Source organism: Diadema setosum, chromosome 16 (genome assembly GCF_964275005.1).
Source record: "Diadema setosum chromosome 16, eeDiaSeto1, whole genome shotgun sequence".
Classification (NCBI taxonomy): Eukaryota; Metazoa; Echinodermata; class Echinoidea; order Diadematoida; family Diadematidae; genus Diadema; species Diadema setosum.
Genome location: NC_092700.1, coordinates 18,465,550 through 18,485,727, shown reverse-complemented (window position 1 = coordinate 18,485,727; position 20,178 = coordinate 18,465,550). Strand labels below are relative to the sequence as shown.

General features: G+C 38.0%; 1 protein-coding gene across 1 annotated transcript; it reads right to left on the bottom strand.

Annotated features, from left to right (window-relative positions):
* Positions 1-2,769: 2,769 nt before the first annotated feature.
* LOC140239654 (uncharacterized) lies at positions 2,770-18,598 on the bottom strand. The gene is made up of 13 exons (XM_072319483.1): positions 18,418-18,598; positions 16,845-16,901; positions 16,077-16,172; positions 15,098-15,208; positions 13,520-15,010; positions 12,787-12,886; positions 12,044-12,133; positions 10,807-10,860; positions 10,098-10,192; positions 7,757-7,858; positions 5,916-5,994; positions 3,854-4,159; positions 2,770-2,903 (listed from the first exon to the last, which is right to left on the bottom strand). Exons 1-13 carry the CDS (start codon positions 18,499-18,501, stop codon positions 2,839-2,841), a joined length of 2,730 nt encoding a protein of 909 aa, XP_072175584.1. The 5' UTR covers positions 18,502-18,598; the 3' UTR covers positions 2,770-2,838.
* Between the last annotated feature and the right edge of the window lie 1,580 nt (positions 18,599-20,178).

The following is a 20,178-nucleotide window of genomic DNA, read 5'->3' as shown; positions in this document are numbered from 1 at the left end:
CAATGACAACATCATGAATTGCCGATTGGGTCACCTGACCCTGTAACTGGGAACGTCTGCAACAGAAATCAGACTGTTACAAGACTGAATGGAGCAGAGAGATACAGGGATACAGACAACTCACTTCCATCAATAAAACAGTCAACAAATTGTGACTTTGACACAATGGCTGTTTCCATCATGTGTGCTAGACCAGTACAGGTACATTGTAAGTTTAAATACACAAGCTGTTGTGGCTAAGTGGATAAGGCAACAGACTATGGGTCACAGGGTCCCTGGTTCATGTCCCCTATTAAACCTGCCACAGTGGTGCCTGTGTTCAAGGCACTTCACCCTCATTGCCATGTCGTTTGGAGGGGGTCTTGAAGCTACATCTGTCCCGTGGTGGTTCTTTAGCAGTCACAAATAAACAACAGATTCAATTCCATATAATTGAATATTACATGTACGCCACCCACATGTTGGAGGAAACTGACGGTAGAGTGGCCTCTGGCAACACTCTGGAGATTTGGCTTTCATGATGACATTGTATTCATCATTATATTTTATGTCATTTCATGATGCAAGTGAACTGAACTTCATGAAATCAATACGACAAAGTACTGGCTCCATAGCATAAAATGTAATGCATATTGTCATTTCAGGTGAAAACTCACTTCACAGCTGCGAGACAAACATTCTCCACAGAGCACTGGTTAACGAATGTTCACACCAAAACTGATAGTTTTCAAATGCCATACTGTGCAGGCATTACATAACACAAGGGAACTACAGCTTTTTCGAATTCAAACTTTGATAATACACATGTACATACATATACATGGTCATACATTTGTATGTATACATACAAATGTACATGCACCACTAATATAAAGCTAGAGTACTGCACTGAGCAAGTTTCTTGCTTTCATATTTGCACATTCAAATCATCTTTTCCATTGCTGAGGAATTTCAGTTGAAAAAGACAAAAAAAAACAACAAACACTATAAAGTTCATTGTATACTAATACTCTCAAAGAGAAAACTCCAAATTCAATATATTCAAAAATATATATTTAGTTTCCTCTCTGCACAGAATATACCATATATTGATCATACTGTACCAGATCAATTACAATAACACAAAGCATTCTTACCATATGATTCTGTATGTATACCAGGTAAACAAAAAACAGACAATATTGCAATGTTGGCAAACACATAGATAGCTACAGGGCCGGCGGATCGTTTTCAAAAGAAGGGGGGGGGGGGGTCCACTTCCAGGTTTGATGAGCAAACAAGCAAAAAAAAAAAAAAAAAAAAAAAAAAAGGTCCTCACCCCATCTCTCCCCTTCCACTTCCAGGTTTCTTCCGTTGACAAGCACGAAAAAAAAAAAAAGGGGGTCTTCAGTGGAAAAACATAACCTTACCACGATCACACTATTTCTTTTTAGTGCCACTTTCGTACTTCCGAGTTGAAAAAAGTGGGGGGGGGGACCAAAGTGATGATACCTTAGACACATTATGTATTCCTTTGTATGGTGCACAAAAAGTGTGGGGGTGCGAGGCCCCATGCTCCCCGGTTCCGCCGGCCATGAGCTAAGATGATGTAGCTGTACATGTAGCTAATTTTGAATATGAAAAAAAAAATGCAAGGCTGATGTATCTGGTGTACATTTGAAACCAATGATACCATCAAGACATTGTGTAAACTAAGACCAAGAATTTCATGTTGCAGCTATTAAAGTCCAGTGAAATGGTATGGTCAGATATGTACATGTATGTATGCAAACATTAAACATAACATTGCAGAAGTGCACTTTGACTGCAATACATAAAGGCATGAGCCTTGCCAATGACGGGAGTGCCACAAAGTGAATTGAAATTTCTGCCTCAAACCTTCAACATATGCAAATCTCCTTTATTGATATCACAGTTAAGAATAAGTATAAGATCAGAAGTGTGCGCTGGTCAACTCAAAAAGTTCACGTTGTCACACTGTCTTTCACTTTACTGCCACTTAATGATGAGCAAAAAGTTTCTGCTTTATCATTCTTAATCTTCAATTTCTCCACTGTCACATACATGTATGTAATGGACATGGCTTTGATCTGGCTTAACCTCTCAGAACACAGTTTGTTGTTGCTGTTTTTGAGCAACAAACGCTATATTACAGACATTATCAAAAAAAAGAAAGAAAAAAAAAAAAGACAATACATAATCATGACCATTTCCCAGCATCAATCAGGATAACTGATCTACCCAATCTGATCAGGCACTATCCATCAAGATATCGTAGCTATGCAATGCACAACCTCACAGTCACATTGTCGGGGCTGCCAACACTTACCCATCAAACCCCGGAAGATTCCACATGACAGGGCAAACACAAACTCTAATACTTGTGTGTGTTGCATGAATCTCCATGGACAAACTTAGGGTCTGAACCAGGGAGGATCTCTTTTAAATCATTCCATCGAGGCATGGACAGAATTTTGAAGTTTTCAGGATGCCACCAAGCAATATTCTTCAGTTGAATTTGATGTTATGATACAAAATATCCCACATGCAGGACAGCATTCACGAACTGAGACATATAAAAACAACTCACACTGCAATTTTTCTGCTGGAAAAGCAGAAATATTTTCGCACTCTTTCTTCACAAGGGTGGTAGTCTTAAAGCTGAAACAACATGGACTGTAGAAGAAAGTGTTGCAAGTAGTTAATGGCCAGGAGTACTATCAATTTCCCAAGCACTGCTGACTCACACAGGCAACAGAGATGCTGTATAAGATGGCACACTTGGGAAACATGCACATCCGTGACAGGTTGATGAGTAGATGCCGAAATTTGCCACGCCTAGCGGCGAAACAGCTTTTTCATCTTCAAGGCTTTCTGCATCATTGGAGCCTTTGGACCTTTTGCTGCAAACAAAACACAAAGATGGTTATTTTCATGAAATTCTATACTGCAAGAGATCCATCACCATACCTTCTCCTATTCATAGAAAATTACTTAAAATGTCAATGAGTGACCTGAGAATCAGATAAAGAGGATTAAAAGAAACCCTTTATACTGTTTAACCAAAAACAGAAACAAACAAACCTGAGCAGATGCCAAAAAAAAAAATTGAACATCTAGAATTTGCATATGTGACCGCGCATCACAAACCAACAAAAAGTCGCACCCCTTGATTTTAAGTGAGCTCTCAAAAAAGGTGAATGGGTCAACCTCGTCAATTTTTCATTTTCCGTATTTTCTGAAAGAGCTATTCTTCTTTTTCATTATGTTTTTGTTTGGTATCATAAAATGAACAGGAAAGTGTGTCTTCAGCACCTTTTCTACAACTTTTTTTTTTTTTTAGAGTAGTGTGATCAGGTATATCTGAGAGGCCCCTTTTCATTTCTTGAAAATCTTTTGTACACTCTTCACTTTCAACTCTACTAACTTTTGAAAGGATGATGCTACTGCTTTGAAATTGACATTAATCATGGACAGAAAGTGTTGACAGAGCAGGATCAATTTCAGCTTAATCTGATAATCTCTTCATTGTTGTTTCTATAGTGGTTTTTGTCTCATTCTTGGCAGAGGCTGGCACAGCTTTAGCAGAGATTAAGCACTTGAATAGTCCCATGTACTTCAGAGCCTCTTTTCTAACTTCACACTTATCCAGAGTGTGTGCTTTCTTTCCAACATTTAGATAGGTTAGGAGAGTTCATTTGAATTGAGTTATACATCATTTTAAAGCTGACTGTCTGCTCTTTCAGAATCTGTCCTTAACTATGAATCCATATCTGGTGGCTTTTTGTTGGTTTTGTGGTGCAGGGTCACAAATCATACAGCATGCAAACTGTCAGGGATTTTCAGCACTCACCTCTTGGAGCAGGCATTCTCCCACTACCACCACCACTACCCGGGCTGTTGCCATAGCTACCGCTTCCACCTCCTCCTCCTCCTCCACTCCCACTTCCACTGCTGCTGCGCACCGAGCTGCTGGTGCTGGCAGAGAAGCTGTGACTGCTGGGGCGGTCACCGACGTGCTTAGATGGCACGTAAGACTTGTGCGTGTTGCTGGGCGGGGCACTGTTGATACGCCCCGTCCCGTGGCGCACCTGTTGTCGCATCACATTTCGTGGCGGTTTGGCGGGTCCATTGACAAACGCCATCTTTGTCAGACGCCCTGCAAGTGTACCAGGGAAAGGGGACGTACAGAATAAGAATAAAACACCTTTCATACTGTACATGCTAATGGTATTGACAAGAGGAAATACATCTCAAGCCGCATCACACACACAAAAATGAAGAAGTTGTGAGAAGACACTAGATGACACTGCTCTTACAATTGTACTGACAATTGAATAACCATTCTTATAAATTGGGAGTTTTTATACACCAGCACAAAAAGATGCACACAAACCTGTGAATATATGATGAAATGAAGTGATATGAATTTTTACATTATGCTGGCATCAACACTAAACTTTCACTTATGTATGCATTCTCTTGTTATAACTTGCAAAAGATGAGAAGTGAGCAAAACTGCACTTTTCAACAAGTTCATAATAATTTCTGAATGAAGTTCATCATGCACAGTATCCTTGTTAGACAACATCAAAAGCTGATGCGTTACATGAAATGCAGTCCAATATTTCTTGTGTTCCAGCATGACAATGAAATGTCAAATTATAATCCAGGACAATTTCCTCTTTCAGCCATTCAGTAATTAACTCTATGATAATCACACTTTTCTCTCGCACAGAGTTGAATGAAAATTTAAAATTATAATCTATAAGTTCTCCTGTCAAAACACAAACACAAAAACAAGAACAGATAATTTGTATAGCTGACATTCAATTTGTCATTTTTTTTTTTGGTTCATTTACGACACCTTTAACCCTATTCTAACTGGGCTATTTGAGACCAAGTTTTTACTGAGGGGGGGTCAATTTGACCCCCCCTTCAGATCTCGACCGCCGATCGCGCGATCGCCGCGAAATTTTGCCTGAAGATAGAGCTTGATGTCAACTACAAGATTACATCGTCATACAATAGAAAAATATTGCCTTTCTATTTTTAATAAATTAATTATGCAAATTTGTGCATGAAATCATATTTTCACCTATAACTCCATTAAAAAGACTGAAGGATTGCTGAATTTTTGTGTCAGAATTCCTCAAGACACATCAAACAATCTTTGTGTAAAAAAATAGCTCAATTGAAATGAATTTCTTTTGTTTTTTATTGTTTTGTTAATTTCTTATGTATTTTATTGTTTTTTCAACCTTTTGTTTTCCATTGTTTTTTTGCCAAAACTTGTTGCAGGCACTTTTTCAGGCTTATCTACACTAGAATTGATTAATTTCAATGGTTAAAAGTTGAAATAATCTAATTTATATCAATTTAACCAAAAAACCCAATTTGCATTGGATTTGCACACGATATCATGAATTTGAGCTGTTTTTTGGTTGACATGCATATGCAAAACATTACATAACTTCAAAACGGTGTACCCGGACGTCGCAAATTTGGTCTCAAAATATGCGGGAGACTTCAATGAAAAAAGTCGTGAAACGACGCGGCAAAAGCTTTGCGCGTTGAGAAATCGTGGCGCGAAGCGTCGAGGGGGGGGTCAATTTGACCCCCCCCCAGTTAGAATAGGGTTAACACATACAAAGTAAGAAGAGGAACACAGAATGAACATATACTTTTTCACATAAATGCTTATCAAATATCATGTGACGCTAACAGACATCAAATATTTATGAAACGTACACATATCACGCACTAATTTTAGTTCACAGACTAATTACATACCATAAATTTGATCTTCAACTACAAATGTACCTATGTACAAATGTACAAAATGTACAAATGTAGGCCTAAATTTTAGGCCTACTGCTTAGAAGCAAATACATCAAAAATGCCATGTACTTTACCTGGGTCTTTCTTTGCCATGGCAGCACTGATATTAGCAGTGACATTTTTCAGTCGCTCCTCTCTCTCGTCCATCTTTCTCTGAAATCAAAATATGCCGAAAGTACAAGTATTCACTATCACATTACAGTGTACAAACAATATGCGATCAATTCAGCCAACCTGTTTGGAACCACATTTCGTTCAACCCGTTGAGGATGAATCCTGAGTATGCTTACAGCTACTGTAGGCAGGTGTCTATGGGAAATGCGCCTTGTAGCAAAATCAGTCCATCCTATTAAAAACGGGTTAATGAAGCAGCAAACTAGTGTATTGCAGCATACTTGTGGGAAATGAGGGCACATCATGAAGAATAATTCTCCAGGAGACAGAAACAGAGCACATCCTTGCAGCATACTTTAAAAGAGGACAATGACTGCACTCAAAATGGTTTGGAGATTTTCATATACGGAATGATAACCAATTACAAAGCTGGTGCCCACTATGAAGAGGACTCGATACCATGAATTCATTAATACTGCACCCAAAATTGAAAAGTGTTGTTTTAAACTTGTTATCCTCTGGCAAAAAAAAAAAGTCATTTCTTCTTTTAAGTGTGAGAAGATGATGAACTGCTATTAATCACCAGCACCGAGATTCTACCCACTGTTGGTTTACCAGAGTGAGAGAGAGAAAGACATCAACACATACATCAATCAATGGTTGCCACATTCATTTATACAAAGCAATTCACTCTTTTCATCAGGCAATTTATAGTTTATTTTATTATATTATCATATTTATAGTTAATTTATAGTTAGAAAAGACAATGTGAGACCATTGAGTAAATGCAACAATGTTTCTTCCCTGCATAGAGTGTCAAAAATGTCAGCATGGCGACCCTTATCAATCTTCATTATTTGCTTCTACAAAGCGATAACATGCCAAGTTGGTATTGTCATCTCATGTAATCACCCCCAAAAAAAAAAAAAAAAGTCGCACCACTTGATTTTATGTGAGGACTCAAAGAAGATGAAACAGGTCAATCAAGTAAATCTTGAGTTTTTCATATTTTCTACAAGAGCTATTCTCCTTCTACATTATTCTTAAGTTGGAGATCATAAAGCGAATGGGAAAGTAAGCTTTCAGCAGTTTTTCTACAACCCGTTTTTGGTAGAATAGTATGATTATATATTTCTTAGGGGTCCCTTTTCATTTTTAAAAAATCCTTTACACACTCTTTACTTTCAACTCCAAAAACTTTTGAAAGGATAATGCTACTGCTTTGAAAGTTAGCATTAATCATGGACAGAATGTGTTAATAGAGCATGGTAAATTTCAGCTTAATCTGATAATCCCTTCATCGTTGTTGCTTTGGTTGTCTATATCCTGTTTTGGTTCCATTCATTATATATCTAGCACAACTTGGTAAAGATTATTAACGCTTGAACAAACCCTGTACTTCAGAGCCTCTCTTCTCACCTCACACTTTTTCCAGAGTCTGTGCTTTCTTTCCAGTATTTAGATAGGTTAGGAGTGTCCATTTGAATTGAGTTATAAAATACATATTTTTGAGCTAATAGAATCAGCTCTTTCAGAGTCTGCCCATATTTAAAAATCTATGTCTGGCGACTTTTTGTTTTGTGATGCAGGGTCACATACAAACCTATTTACATGTAACAATAAAACTATATGCTCTCCCTATCAACTGACAGACTTTTCTACAACACCTGTGCAGAGAGGTGATTTAAAAGCATGACAGAGGACGTGCCACACAGAAAAAAAATATTCTGCAAAGGATTACAAACAAGAGGCCAGTGATGATAAGAAAAGATTTTCGCTCGTGACCTCCAACTCTTCTTACCAGGTACAGTTCCCGCCATGATTCCATGTCCTTTGGTCGGTGACTCTTGAAATCTCGGTCCGCATGCGCTCTCCACAGATGGTCAGTGTCTTCTATCAAGTACTGGAGAATTAAAGGACACAAAAACACATCACTACGGATTGTAGGGGCAGAGATGTTAATAGTTATGTGTGTTCATAGAGGGCTGCAGATTTTTTCTTACTTCCTATTTTACACTGCTTTATGTGTGAAATTTTTTGAGCTTAATAGGTTCTTTTCACAAATTATGCGCTGCACAGATCTAGCACATAAATCAATATAGATAATGGAAAAGCTAATTGAAGATAAGAAAATATGTACAACAATTTTCCGTATTGTGCAGAATCATTATAAGTAAAGATCACTGAAATTAGTCCAGCACGTAAATCAAACCACATGGAAAATTGCTTGAAGGCATAATTTACCATTTGCAGATAAAACAAAAACCCAGCATTAGTGCTTTAAAATAGTTCTAAAATGTGAGTTAGGAATAGAAACAACCACTGTCAAAATTTAAATCTGTATAATCGATGTCAAGTGTTGTTAAATACACAAAACGTGCACAATAGTTATAATAACAAGGAAAAGTAGAAATCACGCGGTGCGTAATATATGTCCCCGCCGGAAGTAGCATTTAGTAGCAAAATGTACAATATAGGTAAAAAGATCAAGGTCAAAGGTCAAAGAAGTCAAAGGTCAAAATTCTATGTAGAAGTTTTGAAGCCCTCACCTAGTGCCATCACATAAAGCAAACGGAATCGAAATCGGGTTAGAAATGGCAAAGGAGTAGCATTTTGTAGCCAATGTACAATATAGGTAAAAAAATCAAGGTCAAAGGTCAAAGAAGTCAAAGGTCAAAATTCTGTGTAGAAGTTTTGAAGCCCTCACCTAGTGCCATCACATAAAGGAAACAGAATCGAAATCGGGTTAGAAATGGCGAAGGAGTAGCATTTGGTAGCAAAATGCACAATACAGGTCAAAAATCAAGGTCAAAGGTCAAAGAAGTCAAAGGTCAAAATTCTGTGTAGAAGTTTTGAAGCGCTCACCTAGTGCCATCACTTAAAGCAAACGGAATTGAAATCGGGTTACAAATGGCGAAGGAGTAGCATTTTGTAGCAAAATGTACAATATAGGTCAAAAATCAAGGTCAAAGGTCAAAGAAGTCAAAGGTCAAAATTCTGCGTAGAAGTTTTGAAGCCCTCACCTAGTGCCATCACATAAAGCAAACGGAATCGAAATCGGGTTAGAAATGGCGAAGGAGTAGCATTTTGTAGGCAATGTACAATATAGGTCAAAAATCAAGGTCAAAGGTCAAAGAAGTCAAAGGTCAAAATTCTGCGTAGAAGTTTTGAAGCCCTCACCTAGTGCCATCATATAAAGCAAACGGAATCAAAATCGGGTTAGAAATGGCGAAGGAGTAGCATTTTGAAGCAAAATGTACAATATAGGTCAAAGGTCAAGGTCAAAGGTCACAACTGAAATTCTGTATACAAGTTTCAAAGCTCTCATGTAGTGCTATCATATAAAGCAAACAGAATCAAAATCGGGTTAGAAATGGCGAAGGAGTAGCATTTTGAACATTTTGATCACACACGGACGCACGGACGGACACACGGACACACGGACGGACACACGGACGGACACACGGACACACGGACACACACACGTACGGAGCCCGTTTCATAGTCCCCTGCTCGAACTCGTTCGGCGGGGACAAAAAATGTTTCCAGACTAAACCGCGTACAGTTATGGTTTATTGAGGAAAAACCCTGATATCTCCTTTATATTTTAGGTTTTATTGCAAATATTTCAAATGGTAGGATGTTTTATGATACAACAGACCTACACATATGCATCAAATGTGATATCTTGAACATTTTTGAAATCACTGCTCCCAAAGGTAAACTGGAGCTTTAATTTACAGTACACTTAATCCACTGCTACAAGGAATCTGGTGTGCTATGCTTTCAGGCTACAAGGATCACAATATCTTGCATAATTTAACTGCCTGATTGACGTGACAGACAAAACAATGAGGAATAGTGACATATGTAGAGCCAGTATATTGCAATGTTGGTGAATTTTTTAAAGGAAATATTCATCATTTTGCCCATTTAAAGCAAAGATCCTTCCTCATCCCATATTTTGTTCTTCTGTAGAAATGAATATGAATGTAAACACACTTCAAAAACTTGACCATAATTCACTGTATTACTAAAATTAATACGAAAGTTTTCTGGCTGTCAAGTACACATTTAAATGTAAGCACAAAGTCACGGCTGATAGAACAGGATGTAATGTAGCCAGACATCCGTTAACTCACCGGGTTGAAGTCTTCAAGTCGCAACAGCTGCTGTGGAGTACACTTTTCTAGAATGGGTTTGATGATGTCATATGGTACTCCAATCTCATCAAGGGCTACAAAGGATAGCAAAAAATGAAAAACAAAAATAAATAAATAAATAAATAAATAAACAAATGATGACTCTTATTTGAATATAACCATACTGTAGTGGACACTTCATTTTTTAAGAAACAAAACAAAGTAAAACAAAAACAGAGTACATGAAAATACTGTTTATTATACAGTTGTACATTGTACACAGACTACAAATCACTTCTATCAACAGCATATACAAATAGAATCATCGTGGATGAAAAGAATAAAAACAATGAATCTAGAAAAAAGTAGTCAATATATGAATGATCTTTACATTTTAAATGAATCATTTAATTACTAAAGACAAAATACAGTGCACAAACAAACAAAATTTTCCTCCAATTGGCTAGGCAACCAGTACAAAGACACTGTCAACTGGCATGATATTCTGATTGAATAATTCTTCTTCTCTCATATTGTACAGTGAACATGTAATTCAATTGTCTATAAAATCAGATCTAAAACTCTTTTTCAAATATTTCTTACAACCTCTAACATCCTAATAGGATATTCAATAGAATAGGAAACTTTGAAGCAGTTTGCTACACATAAAAATATTAAAACGTACATCATATTTAGTACAGAGGCTTACCATCAATATTGTCTAGCAAAATCCTCATGCAGCTTTCAAACAAGGTAGGCACATCTATGTGTAGAGAAAATGGGAGTTTACGAGGTCAAAAAAGGGGGGTCTTTAAAGTATGGAATAGATTCAAACTGGCATTACACACAAGAAAATAGTCCCAAATTGCAGAACTCAACTACATACTGTAAAACGAGGAATGTTCACATGCATTTGAATTTCATGAATTTTGTAAGAGCCAAGTTTCACAAAATTAAAATGAACACTAAATATCTTGTCTACACTATATGCATTGAATGTTAGAGGCAACTCGCAAAAATTAAGTTGCTGCATTTTACAAAATCTATGATACAAAATGACAGCATATCCTTTGGTATTATTTTATGTAAAGAGCACATTTGTCTGTCTGTGCATGGAGAAGAATAGGCCATAGGAATGATAGTCATCAGACATGATAATGACAACAATGAAAATTTGTTATGCACGTATAGACATTTGCTCAACACCCCTCTCACCCTCCTCTGTTGCTTCACAGCTTTGCTATATCAGTTTTTCATTCCCAGCCAGTTCAGTGCAATAAAGGGAGGAATCCAGGTTGATCTTTGATTATATAGCAAAAGCTTTATTGTAGAGACCCAGTTGAGGTACAAGTCACAGGTACAATGTTCTAAACACTAGATGGCGCTGTTGCACTGTGACTACTCAGTCTGATTACACAACACTTTAACTGGCACAGAAACTTGGCATCTTTGCAGATTGCAAGCAGCACCTGAGGGAGACACTCAAGATATACCATACTGCAAGCAGTGGACTACCACACAGTATTTTCTGGAGAAGTTAATACAACACTTTTTAAAGTCACACTGCTGCCCACAGAGAGAAGGGTTTTTCTTGGCCTAGTACTGCAGATGTACTCAGAAAGACTTTCACTCTGCCTTACATTGGTTTTGATGGAGAATAAAGCCAACACACAGAACAATGAGAACAGTGAATGTGTCGATTGAATTCACCTTCAGTGTATGAAAAAGAAACGGAAGATATCTACATTATTGTAAAGCAAAAAATAAATTGTGCTTTGATGTCATATTTTTGAAAAGCACTAATATTGGTCACAGTCACATATATGCAAATTAAATTGGGTGATCTCATCACCACAAAACTTTCCTAATGGTTGGTATGTAAATTACATGCAGAATGCTGAATTATTTTAGTCACAAATAAAACAACATCATTACTAGGGACTTACATCTCCATGTCGACCTTGCTTTCCCCGAGAAGACCTTCGTTCTGGCATGCTTTGACCCGATGTAGGATCCCTCATCACTCGGCCCCAACACTGGGGAGACAAAATAAAAGAGATTACCAAAATCACTGCCACTGAGGGATATAAAAAACAGCAACAACAACAATAAAAACAAACTCACAAGTGCATAACTCAGCCACTTTTCATTATGTCTGTTTTCTCCTGAACCAAAGTCTGTGGCTTGATCAGAACTATAAATCACTCCTAACTTCACTGGGTGGATGTAGCTTTTTGTTTTAAAATGCCATTGTGATATTTGCGCAGAGGTGGGGGACATTTACATGTACATTGCATTCTATGCCCCTTTTGTCCATGAGTACTGTTCAGTTTAATCACAGGAATGACTAAATTACATGATGACCTATTAAAATATACATCTTTGCAAATCAGTAACTAGGATCTAATTTAATTCTTTCAAAGCTTCCATGGATTTGATCTTCTTTTTACAATCCTTTTTTTTTTTCACACAGAGAATTCACAAAATGCACATGAAATACCAGTGTCATCTCAGAGCACATAATCTTCTCTGATACTAAAACAACAAACAATACAGTGTCAAACAAAAAAGTGCTTCTAAATGGGTCCTTGTAATAAGAAAACTTTATCCCCACCTAATATAATAAAAACAAACCAACAAACGATAAAGTTAACATGAGGAAATGAAAAAACAAGGGCATTACATTTACCTTTCTTTTTAGGGGAAAGCTCCGGTAGGCGTAGAGGTTTGTAGTCAGCTGAAATCTCAGGTAAGTTAAAAGTTATACCCTGATGCAAATCTTCTTCTCTCTGTGAAATATCATGGAAGAATGATACAAGATGTACATTTGTACACCAACACCTAAAATTGTGCACTGATTAGCTGATTAGCAACTGATTGACAAATTGCCCTACATCGACGTTGATGTAGGGCAATTTGTCAATCAGTTGCAATGAAAACATTTCAACGGAAGAATTTCATGAATTTGAATGATAATCTTTAGTTAGCATAGTAACTTTCTTCAGAAAAGAATAGACAGAAGCTCTATCACAAATCATAGTAGTAGTAGTAGCAGCAGTAGCAGTACTTGTAGGAGCAATAATTATAATCATCATCATCATAATTACCATGATAATAACAAAAATATTTATTCACATACGAATTTGTCTTACAACGCTCTACAGAAAGAACTGGTAGGAGGATCAATTGTAACATACTGTAAGTTATCAAAGTCTTGAGTCCTCTCTTTGTGTTGTATTAAAAGAAATAGTGCAGTATGAATGCTTGAAAGCAGCTGATTAAAAAAGCGAGGTGCATACTATGAGAATCAGATCGATTGGAAAGTGGTGTTGTTTGTTTTTGAAGACATCCAGGATAGGAACAAGAACAAGAAAAAAATTATCGGAAAACAACATTTGCCTTATTTTTTTTACTACACTCACTGTTTGAATCCTCTGTGTACTCATCTCCTGAGATAGTCCCCGGCTCTCCGTTTTGACTTTTTCTCGAGGAGTAACCTTCCCTTTATCCTTTCCCGATGCCTTAGACTTGCTGCCACCAGATGGCTCTCGCACACCAGACTTGCTGGACGACTGCACACTTTTCGATGACTTTGACCCAACTGATGTCATCGACTTTGACGACAATGAAGACGAGGATGTTGCTTGCTTTGAGGATGATTTGTTTGATGTTGGCACTTTGGCTGTTGCCACCTTCTTCGTGGATGCCGCTGCTGTCGCTCCATTATTTAATCTTTTCACTTTTTTCGGCTTTCCGCTGGGAATGGGGCCCATCAGGCAGTCTGCAAAAGACATGCCAGTGTTGCGGAAGTTTTTTTCATCATCACCACTGTTCCCACCACCGCTCGAAAGTCTTCTCCTCGTTTTCTCCCCATCATTCGCACTGGATTCGCTACGTTTCACATCTCCCTGAATTGCACTTGATTTATTAGCTTTCACAGAAGGCGATGATGATGATGATGATGACGACGACGACACTGATGATGAAGGCTTAGGTCTACTTTCTGATTTGATGCTGCTCTTGCCCGGACTTTTGCTCAACAATTTATCTTTAGTCCTGTGTGTTTCAGATTTTGTCTCTTTTCCAGTATTTGTGGATTCAGTTTTCAGCTTATCATTTACTGACAACGATGAAGGCTTCTTTGATGGCACTTTGACTGCAGTACTTTTTGACTTGGAAGTATTTTGACTTGACGGAGGCTTGCCATCAACACTGACAGAAGGGCCAGACTTTTTTGCATTTCCATTCATCTCAACAATACCCTCACTTCTCCCTTCGGGTCTCTTCGCATCGCCTGCAGCGTTTGCCTTCTTCTGCTTGGTCTGATCCACATTTGTCAATTTACTTCCATTTGCAGAATTCTTTGCAGGGGAATGAGAAAGCTGTTGGTCTTTTCTGCTAGGGGAAGACCGATCTTTATCTGCATTGGAACTTCTAACTTTGTTCAAACTAGTGCTTCTGGCAGATGGGGCCTGGGGTTGGCTTCCAAGCTTATGGGGGTTTTGGAAGAGGTCTTGCACCGGCACACTGTCTCCCAGAGTGGATTTTTTCAATTTCTTTGGACCAGCCAAGTTCTTGGAAGTGAAGTTTTCTTCCACTCGTTTCTTTTTGGCTGTGTTTTCACTGGAATGCGAGGAGGAGAGGTGCTGTCTGTGGGGTGGTGAATGCTCATGCGGTCTCTTCTGCGACATCCTCTCCCGATCAGAATCGCGATACTTGTGATGATTGCCAGAGTCCTTGAATGAAGACCTGTCGGTTTTGTGAGGATACTTGGACTCCTGGGCGGGAGCAGGCGGAGGACTGTCACATCGAGGACTTTCCCCGCCAGAGGACGAAGGGGCGTCTCTGTCATCCTCTGACTGAGAGGCACTATTGTCACTGCCAGTGTAGCTTTCACCATCCCCCTCCTCTTCCTCCTCATCCATCGATTCCCCCGCATCTTCATCTCCTTGGTCCTCCTCCTCTTCCTCTGCTCCTTCCTCCTCCTCCGCTACCTCCTCCTCCTCTTCTCCTCTTCCTTCCTCTTCATCCTCATCTCTCTCTTCTTCAGCAGCTGGATAATGCTCAGCTTCAGCATCCATTTGTCTCTCGGCCTCCATGGCTTTGCGCACCTGAAGGCAGAGGTAAAGACAATCTTCAAGAAAAATTGTGTTTGCAAGGAACTACAGGAGTTTGCAAGAATTTAACAGAAGTACTTTGATTGGCCTTATATGGCAATACATAAACAGGGTACCACATAGCTTTAAACATATCAACATTGAACGAATTTAAATTGTGAGAACAAAGTACACATCTTGAGTTCAAGGTGAAGTCTTCCTGCAACTGAGGTCTAGTCCTTGCAGAGACCATGGAAATCTGAGCTTCTAGATCTCTCTGATGTTTCCATCAGGGATGCAGGCTGGAATGAGAGAGATGGCCTGAAATACTCACAGCTGTATGAAGCTACCTTGTACAAGAAAAAGGCCTGTACTTTGATACAACCAGGGCCAGGAATTTGAGCTCTTGCCTGAAAACTAGCATGATCCTAGACTTCTCTTTAACCTGTTGAGAACGGACTGATTTTGCTACAACACATATTTCCCATACACACTTACCAGAGTATACTCGGAACTCGTCCTCAACAGGTTAATAATAGCCTTATTCTTTGGTAAAATGTGACCACAGTCATTGACCTGTATCCAAAGAACAAAGATCTTCAACTGAACAATGAACTTTAACTTGGATATTTTGGTAGCAGGTTGCCACAAGTGTTTGTCTTGTTTGCAAGTTTCGTCACTAACAGCATGGTATCATTTTATGGCACTGTGCTTGGTGTAGATGCTGTGACAAAAAAAAAAAAAAAATTGAGCATTGTGACACCATTAAACCCTTGTGATATGGATCATCCTTTTATGCTGCATCAATAAATTGACTTCTGGTTATAAATTCCATTCAACCAATGGTAACATTGACCAAATCAATGGTTACAGGTTCACCTACCAGCTCCTTCCATCCGTGAATGAGTCCTTTCACTGCCACTGTGATGTCACCACCGCGCCTGCGCAATTTGTTCACAGCCTTTCCTATGCCCGTCTCCTAAATAGGACAGACAAAGCAAATAATGAAAATATAATTGTAAAGAAGAAAGGATATGTAGTGCTTCTGCACATCATTTCCAAATCAGATAAGGACACATGGCCTCTGATAAGATAGGCCCGCACATCAATTTCATCATTCGAGCCATTCGATCATTCACATTGTATGCTGCGACTGACATTGTATGGGTCACACAAATTGTAGAACCCGCAAGAATAATTTCATGAATTCATACATGTATATGTAGCATAATGGAAATCATTTCAGAGAATATTAATGCTAAATGTTACTGTATAATATATGCCATATATTGCATGGTCTCCTTTTTTTTTCAAACTTCATGAATCAGGTACTATTAACAAATTTAAAACACAAAAAATATCATCTCTAATCCCAACATAAATGCGATGAGCACATACTGTACATTTCTCTGTTGAATGTACATTTTCCTGACCACAAATTTAACCATTTGCAAATTGTGGGGAATTTAGGCTCCCTAAATACATCCATATGTATACAGTGAATAAATCAAAGTCCAAAATTCAGAATCTAAGAAAGGTATAGACTACAACATTAACTGCTTTCCATTTTACAAAGATTGTATGGTTAGACTCCAGTCTCAGTGAAGTGAAAACACAACATGGAGAAATACAGTACACTGTACAGCTGTACCTGTAATACTTCGACTGTAATTGGTAGTCTGTCCAGGCGCCGCAATATTTTGAGTATCTGTTTCAAGTAGAATTAACAAGAGAAAAATGATAGCAAGTAAATTGTGTGCAGCTTGTGAGTACAAGTGAATGCACTAATAGAGACAAAAGTCAAAACATGAATGGTTACACAATCAGTGGTAAAACTTAAGAAAATATCTCAAACATTCACGTTTTGCACTTTTACGTTTTATAGGCCAAGTACTGTGTAATGAAGTATCTTCAACAACCAATGAAGTGGGCTTAAGTTGTAAAGTTGTATAGAGTGACAACAGAGAATAGATTTTGTACACATTGTACAGTGCAATCAAATAAAGGGCTGATTTCATGGAGCATGATAACAATTTGTGAAGGAGCGAAAGCTGAAAAAAGTGCAAGTCCAACATTTGCATTCTACAAGTGTAGTTTGCAAAAGATTGCTTAACAGGCGCGGGGGTTTGGAAGCATTATCAACTGTTCATGGGTGTCATTTTTAGTTCAGCGGTTATTTTAAAAATTGTGAAATTTCTTGAGTAATGTTTTCCTCACACACACACCTTAAAACAATGGATTTGGTGCATGTTTGTGAGGAATCTGCACCACATGATGCAGAGATGCCAAGTAAAAAATTTGAGAAAAGTGAGATTTTCATGACTTGGTCTCTTGGCGTGTGTAGTGAGGGAGCAAAGCGACCGAGCGGGGGGGGGGGGGGGGGGGGGGTGTCCCCCCTCCCAGGGTAGGGAGCCTTTTCAATTTTGTTTTTTGATTTTTTTTTTTTTGAATTTTGATTTTTGTGTCTGACTTACACATGGATGATTCAAGAAAAACTATTTTTCAGGGTATATTGACATCATTAGGTATCAAATTCACCAATTATGAACAAGTAATCTTTCAGATTAATTTCATCAGAAAAATCTTCATATTATGGCAAAGAAGGCAGAGCTAGTCAAGTTAAATGCCCTTTTCTAGCCACAAATATTGAATTCATAGAGGCAATGTGTAGTGCTCTCATGGATAAATTAAGTAAAATCAACTTACAGTAGGGGCCTACATGTCTTCAAAATGCAGACATATTGTGCATTTCCAAACCCTTAAACTGTTAGAACGTCATGTACACAAGTACATGTAACGTTACTAACCAAAAAGTGAAATTAATAATTGCAATTATAAAATGGGTTCAAGAATGTAGCCAATTGGAAGCGCTGAAATGAGTCACGTGTGCTTGTATTAATTATTATTATTACTATTCTAATAGTAACAATCAGTATCAAGTCCAACTCCAAGGAAAGCAAACTTGAGTTTCAATAGCCTGAATGCTCACTCAGTCACTGCACTGGTTAGTTAGTTATTTACTGAAGAACTCTAGTAGAACCACTCTAGTACAGACTAGAGTGGTCTACTAAACAAAGTAGGCCAAAAAGAGCCTAGCTAGAAAAAGTGGTAACGTTAGACAGTCTATAACCTCTAACAACAGTTAGATCTTTCTATAGAATAGATCTAGACCCTCAACCCTGCCTGGGTAGACAACACAACATGCATACAAAATGCATGATTACCTGTCGTTCTTCGGGCATAGGATCAGCACATAACTTTTGTCGAAGACTGTGAACAGCTGTAACAACTTCGTCGTGATCTGCCATCTTTCTCTCGAAGCGAATATCAGAAATTTCTGGGCAGAAGTGATCTTGAAGCCAGTTTGTACGCCAGGGCTTCAGTGGATCCCACGCAAGATCAAGGAAAAATAGGAAATTTACGTGTTACATTTCTGCTATTCTGTGCAAATTCGCAGCATTCTCCGCGACGTGACCTCTGACCTTGCAGCAGCTGCTGCTGCGCTTGCCAAATGATCGATAGCAAAATTTTATCTTGTTACTGATCGTCGCTGAATCGATATCAACAAGGTACGGTAGCTAATATTATATGTCTTTGAGGGCGGTCCAAAAAGTTTACATAATACACCATTATTCAAAAAAAAGAAAGAAAGATGAAATTCACTGGAATGTTATTAATACATTTGTTTCCTTGATGATAATACAGTTACCAGAGTGAATGTAACTAAGCGGCAGATGGCAGGGTGGTTAAACAATGTGCTATAAACACAGCTAGTGCAAGTGTGTGTGTATGTGGTGTTTTTTTTTTTTTAACTAATGAATATATTTACAATGCACAAAATGTGCATTCATTATTGTAAATGTGTTCATTTTTATACGTGTATTCATTACTGTTAACATACAGTATGTTCTTGTTGAGACTCTCATACTCCCGATTGGGTGTCGATATGTAGAGTCCTATGTACATTTAATGTAAGAAGAAGAAGAAGAGGAATAATAATAATAATAATAATAATAATAATAATAATAATAATAATAATAATAATAATAATAATAATAATAATAATAATAATAATAATAATAATAATAATAATAATAATAATAATAATAATAATATATATGTGTGTGTTGTTATTGTTGTATCGTATACGCAGATTTCATGATAAATACGAACCAACGGGTTATCATGCTGAATCTTGCCTTGTGGCTCAATCAGATGTAATCTCATTAAATGGATTGAAAGTTTGGATGGGTATTTCAGCTTCTAACGCTTTTGTGTGACAATGAGAAATCTCTAAAGAAATATGAAAGTGCGTACAATTCTAAGAGGAATTCAAATTTTATCTTATGAAATTGGTTTTGAAATGACTGAGATATCCAGAAATGAAGGTCTTAATCAAAAGTGGGACCCATCTTTTATCAGGACCACTTTGTTTTTAGTTTGTTGTTTGATAGCCCAGCCATTTCAAGACCCATTTCATCAAATAAAGTCTGATTTCTCTTTTATAGAATTGTATCATGCTCCTTAATATTTCACGGGTGGTTTCTAATTATCTTGCAAAAAGTTTAAATCTGAATCCCCAATCTCAACCAAAAATAAACCATCCCTTTAAGGTCAGTGTTTCATTTTTGTGTGTCTATTTGTGTCACCAAATGTTTCCCACCCGGGTCTAACAATAGGGAGCTTTAGATTTTGACGCGCGGACGTTTGAGCCGACGCTCACGCTGGACGTTCTCCTCTCCCTGCGTCGTGTGGAAAAGTAGCTTTAGATTACGCTGGGACGCAACGACGCAACGTATAAAAAATAAAATCGCGCCCCCATATGATCAGTGCATGAAGAAGCTCTCTACGTCGCAAACTGTGCGGATGTGAAAATAGCCCGGTACGCGCACCGAACTAAATTCGGTGGGTACGCGTAGTGAAAAACTCAGGCGACGGTAGCTAAAAATAGATTGACTTTACGCGCGCTACTGCGCAAGCTCAGA